Below are 5988 nucleotides of genomic sequence, written 5' to 3'. Positions count from 1 at the left end.
CAACTGTCTAGTTTATATCCATATGATGGATGCTTGTCTACGTGCTTTCATACACAGATTATGAAGGTATGACATAGATCTAGATTGCTCTATTTCACAATAGGTAAGTTGTAATGATGCAATACACTAAAAAGCGGAAAGGGGAAAAAATGCTTCTCAGGCAAGCTTGCCGTTATCTTGTAGGCCATCTGTTTTTCATTCAAACAAATCTATTGGTCTAGATTCCCCATAACTAGGTAGGTGGTATATTAAATGCATTTCCCTTGCTGTCCCCTGGTGTACGTATGGGACATGTGACACTTTCGAGGAAGTGGTCGAGGGGAAAAAAGGGTAAATGTCAGCCACAGCTGCCCCTGAACCACAACCGAGGGCGGGAAGACTAGCGAATGGAAAAAAACTGGCTTTGATTCTGAAGACAGTATAAAAGGAGACCAGGATTGCACATATGGACACTGATACTCAGGTGCAGAACCTCCAGCAATAGGCTCCTTGCAGCAGAAAAGAAAAGCTACTATGGCTTCTACAAGATTTCCCTCACTGGTGAGTACGCTGATAATACAGATTGTCATTTATGGTGTATAGAACTCTTAGTACCCATTTGTGTCCAACTTAAAATGTAGAGGCGTGTGATATTGCATTTGAGTTCTTACTTCATCCTGTTATCAGTCTTCCTTCCACATGCAGAATTTTGTTAGTGAAGCTTCAATCTCCCAATCCACTTGCTATCAAAAATTGAAGCCAATGGTTATCTAAGTCTTCTGTTTGTTTGTCTATCCATCCCTCATTATAGCTGCAACAATAAGCTATATTTAATTAGCGTAATATGTGTAATTAATGTAATAGACTTGGACAGTACAGTTTAAAGCATTTGGATAACAACTATTTTCCTTGAATTCATGAACTTCTTTTTCTGGAGGGATTTTCATCCTGTAGATAAGCTACCAAGAATGCTGAAGAGCTATGACTGTGATCCCACCTGCTCTGAGTTAATGTTTCACATAATTGAATGCTTTTCGTAACCTCATAGTTCTAAAGCTACTTTTAGATTTGAAAGAGGACTGATATGTAATCAATTCATTCTCAGTAGGATTTCATTGTTTTTCCCCAAGTACCACTTCCCCCAGGGTCCCATCTGCTTTCCTTGTGAATTTATTTGCTTGATTGGCACACAAATAAATATTAACAAATAGAACAACAAATAGAACAATTTTGGGAGCAAGTTTTGAAAGCGATATCTCAGATTACAGTTCAGACAACCCCAACAACCTCAGCTTTTGCCTTACTTAATTTATATACTTCAAATATAGACGAATTAAGAAGTTAGGAATTAATAACGCATTTACTAATAGCAGCTAGAATGGTAATAGAACCTGGAAAACTTTGCAATTAATGAATATTGACCACTGGGTATAATATAGTCTGGCAAATAGCCACAATGGAAAAACTGTTGTAAAAATTGAAGGTGGCAAGGAGAGAGAAAAAGAAGATAATTTGTTTGGCACAGTATTATTAAATATACAAATGAAGCAACACACGGACGAGAAATACCTACAACATATATTGCCATAAAGTGTGGATAAGCAGGAAATGCTCTTTAGCTCATTCCTGTTATTCTGAGTTTTCCAAGTGAGTTTATTGAAGAAGCCACTGAATTGGTTTACTGTAATCACTGTAAAATAATATGTTTGGTATGTTATACCCCTAGTGACCCATTTTGGGGACGTGTCATGCCGTATTATTAATAATTTTGTAATATATATATATATAATATTAACATCCCAAATAACTTGTGACAAGTGTGTGATGGCACAGCTTTTCCTCAAACTTTTGCCAATGAGATTTTGTCTTCATTTGAAATCTGTCTATCAGTTCTGGCCTCTATCACAAACTGGCAGCGGTTCAGCCCAGCTGCAAAACTCCCAAACAGAGAGTAGTCAGGAAAGTTGCTTTTGGTGAAAGGGATTAGGCCATAGCTGTCAACTTACAGATTTGAAAATAAGGGACCAGCAGCCTCGGAAATAAGGGATCAGCAGCCAAAATAAGGGATTTTCCAGGCATAGGTATGTTCAACTTCTGAGCCCCTCTGAGCCAAAGGCAGAAAGCCCAGCCAGCAGCCAAATGAAGCCTCATCAATAAGGGACAGCAGCGGGACATGGCGCTGGGATAAGGGACTGTCCCGCCAAATAAGGGACACTTGACAGCTATGGATTAGGCTTGATATATGTGATTTATTTCTTTAAAAAGACAGGTTTAGTGTATTGCCACTTCACCAGTGAGCCCCCACTGCTTGATGTTTTAGGCTTCAGAGGAAGGGCTTCAGGGTCACAACTCTGGCTTTCAGTAAAACCTGGCACCCTTTAAGTACTTCAATATTAGCAGAGTGCCTAGTATAAACTGTTTTATGCAAAAACCTATTTTATGTCAGTTTCAGATTATACCTCTGGCTAACCTGCACATGATAAAACAACTCATTTTGTATCTGTTCTCCCTTTCAGGTTGGGTTGTTGTTGCTACTGCTTTCAGCTATAAATTTAGCTTCTGGAAAAGCAGTTAAGCCTGGGAAAAACAACGAGGAACCCAGCGAGAACTGTCCACCCCAGTCTGGAACCCAAGAGGATTTTCCCCCAAAGTCCCTGACATTCCAAGTCCACATTGGCCGCCCACGACCAGCCAGTGAGGTGCCCCAGGACATCAGGAACAGATCTGTATCTCCATGGGATTACAGGTATTGTCCTTATTCTCAATGACTGAATCAAATGTGTCGGCTACGAAGCAGAGCATGTATAGCAAACCCACCGTGGTTCTTCAATACTTTAAAATGTCTAGGGCTGCCGCAAGAAAGGACACAATTTTGTAGCTATTGTCAAACCCAGGAGCCAGCTGGGTTTTCTGGGAAACAGACTGGAGAGAGAGGGAGAGCTGAATTGTCTCCATGAAGGGAGCAGTTTTTTTTCTTGCTGAGGTGTTTGGACCTTCCCCTGATCCTGCTTCTGCCACTCCCAGGTTGTGCTTCATTGATAAATGCCAGGGCTCACCCCTATCTGGAATTGTAGCCTCGGACAGGGGCTCCTCATCCAATGAGGGGCTGCTGGTTCAATTTGCCCTGCAATGGGGGAAAGTCACTCTGCACATGATAACAGCCATGCTTCACATTGCTACTAATTTGTGCCGACCAACCGGCACAGAGGAACTCTTCGGCAACCTGGGTGCCTGTTGCGAGGGTCCTAAAGCTTAAATCACCAGAGGTGCATGGGTGCTTGGATTTTGTGCCCTTGCCCTCAAAGCTTTCAGAGCCACAACTCTATAGTCTGCACCACGGTAGTGACAGACAACTGCCTTTGAAATGGAAGTTATTTGACTCTATAGCAGGCTTCCTCAACCTTGGCCCTCCAGATGTTTTTAGCCTACAACTCCCATGATCCCTAGCTAGCAGGACCAGTGGTCAGGGATGATGGGAATTGTAGTCTCAAAACCATAGAGGAAGCCTGCTCTATAGTGTGGAACACGGAGTGTTTCTCTGATGGCAGAATGTTTCTGAGAACATCTTTCCCCTATGGCTGCTCCTTTTACTCCCTATGTCTACTGGTAGTAATTGGCTGCTTGGTCTATGCACAGTTGCCTTGCCTTCCCCTTGGAGTATATCTGCTGCTCAGTTTGAGGGCACTCAGTTTGAGGTGCCCATTCCCAGGTAATCATGGTAGCAGTCCCAAGTAAGAGACTCTTGATCAACACAGTCCGTGCATGTTTCCGATCTCACATTCTTCTCGGCAGCACTTGCTTTGAGAACCTCCTGTTGGATCACCCTCCTCTTCCTGCTTGAAACCAGGAATGGGTCTCTCTCACCTTCCCTTGCGTCACAGGGCAGGAGTAGAGAACCCTTTGCAGCCCAAGGACCCCATTTCCCTTAAGTCAGCCTTCCAGGGATATATGCCAGGTGCAAGAGCCTCCTGCCTCCACACAGTCAGCAGTGTTCCCACCATGCAAAAGCCACAGGTTTCTAAACCCACTCACCTCTCCATCCACAATTCAGGCAAGCAAGAGGCATTCTCACATTCCAGTACTAGAGGGAAGTAAAGAGCAGAACCAGTAAGGGGGGTGGGGTGGCCTGGAGAGTCTTAAGAGACCAGAGGGCCACATTTGTACCCCCAAGGGCAGTGGCTGAGGCTCTCCTCGACCCCTGTCACGGAAGAGGTCTGACAGCAGCAGGAACTGGCAAACTGACAGATTATATTGCATATCATGGTAATATATTATTGATATAGTAGTCAATAAGCAGCCATTTCCTTCACTTTCTGATAACTTGCAGCCTCTCTTCCTTGAAGGATTGAGATGTGTGAACCTCTGGAAGTCTTTTCCATGCGAAGAGACCCTACCTTCCCCGCTCACAGAGCTTTCTACAAGCCAGCCATTCCTGCTTCTCTTTGGCCAAGAGTCTAGAGAGAAGCAAACATTTAGCTTCCCATTGTATGCAGCCGGTTTCAAGGCTCTACATGTTCTGAAGAACTAACAGTCTTGCCCTCCTTTTGCCTCTATTTGCAGCACTCACGAAGATCCCAACAGGTTTCCCCATGTGATTTCGAAAGCGACCTGCCGCCATGCCTTCTGTCTTGACATGAAAGGCAAACCAAACATAGCCCTGAATTCTGTTCCTATTCAGCAGGAGATCATGGTTCTTCGACGGAAGCAGGTTGGTTGCCAGCAGACCTTTTGGCTGGAGAAAGAAGTGATTAATGTTGGTTGCACCTGCGTCATGTCGAGCACCAGAACCTATGCTAATCGAAGTGCCTGAAAGAAGCATAGAATTGACCAGCGGAGGTAAATGACCGACTCCAGGCTGATGCTTTCCGAATCCAAATCACATTCTTTGATGACTCAAAAGAGAAAGAAACTGCTATCTCAGGGATGGGCAGAAATAAAGACAACATAGAATTAGGAAAGATTTTGTGCAACTTTCTTACTAGATGACACAACTTTAAAATGCCATTTGTTTCAAAACATTTAAGTAGGCCCTGAAAATGTTGAATATATATTCCTCCTGGCCTTAGGCCACGATGACAAAATAATCTCTCCTAGCTAAAATGGCCTCTTCTCTTCACTTGCCAAAAATGTAAAAGTCCTGCCTTGTAACGAGTGTTGCATCCTTTACCCCCATGCTATTGGTCAGTCTTATTGAATTGTATGTTCTATGTCATGATATAAATGCATATGAAATGTGAAACTCATGGAGAAGCAAAGAGAAACTTGCTTCCAGCTGTATTTATAAGACCTATTTATATAACTTTTATTTATGCACCTGCAAATTATAATTCAAAAACATGAGTTATTTGTATTTATTCAGTAACTTAAACAATGAATAAAAAGACAGAAATATGGAGTTGTCTGTTCACATTTTTCGAATTGAAAACTTTCTTAGTGGTGAAATATTTAAGAGAACTAGCGAGCCAGGCCAGGGGTTGGTTTTATGCATTGTGGAGGCAGCTCAAGGCCATAGATCAGTGACTGGAGCATCTGCTTGCAGGCGGAAGGTGTCCGGTACAATCACTGACTCTCCAGTTTGGGCAGCTTCCTAGGCCATTGAGCAATCAGGTGCAGATCTCTTGTGACTTAAATGCAAGCGGAAGACTCCAATAGCTGCCATGCACCTGTCATGCACCACAAACATGAACCTGTTTGCTTTTCCCCAGGGAAAGGCTGAGGGAGGAGCGGGAGTCCGGCCCTTCTCAGTGCTTCAATCCAACCAGCTGCCTCTTCCACCTCTAAGACCCAGCTACAATACAATACGATAATCTTTATTGTCATTGTCCCATACAGAACAACGAAATTGGGGGGGGGGGACTACATAAGACATTCAAAATCAACAAGCCTAATATCCCAGCTATCCCAACCTGGTTAGCCCCCTAAAAAATCTGATACCCCATTTTTACAATACAATATACTCCCATAGAGATGCCTTAAAAAGATAAAGGGGCCCCTGACCATTAGGTCCAG

The 5988-nt window shown here is 43.2% G+C and overlaps 1 protein-coding gene across 1 annotated transcript; it reads left to right on the top strand.

Annotated features, from left to right (window-relative positions):
• The first annotated feature begins 269 nt into the window (after nt 1–269).
• LOC309338452 (interleukin-17F-like) lies at nt 270–5309 on the top strand. The gene is made up of 3 exons (XM_081855767.1): nt 270–540; nt 2496–2725; nt 4540–5309. The coding sequence occupies exons 1-3, from the start codon at nt 514–516 to the stop codon at nt 4787–4789; spliced, it is 507 nt and encodes a 168-aa protein (XP_081711893.1). The 5' UTR covers nt 270–513; the 3' UTR covers nt 4790–5309.
• The last annotated feature ends 679 nt before the right edge of the window (nt 5310–5988 follow it).

This window comes from Podarcis erhardii, assembly GCF_964252035.2.
Source record: "Podarcis erhardii genome assembly, chromosome: 3".
Lineage (NCBI taxonomy): Eukaryota > Metazoa > Chordata > Lepidosauria > Squamata > Lacertidae > Podarcis > Podarcis erhardii.
This window is presented reverse-complemented; position numbering and strand designations above follow the sequence as displayed.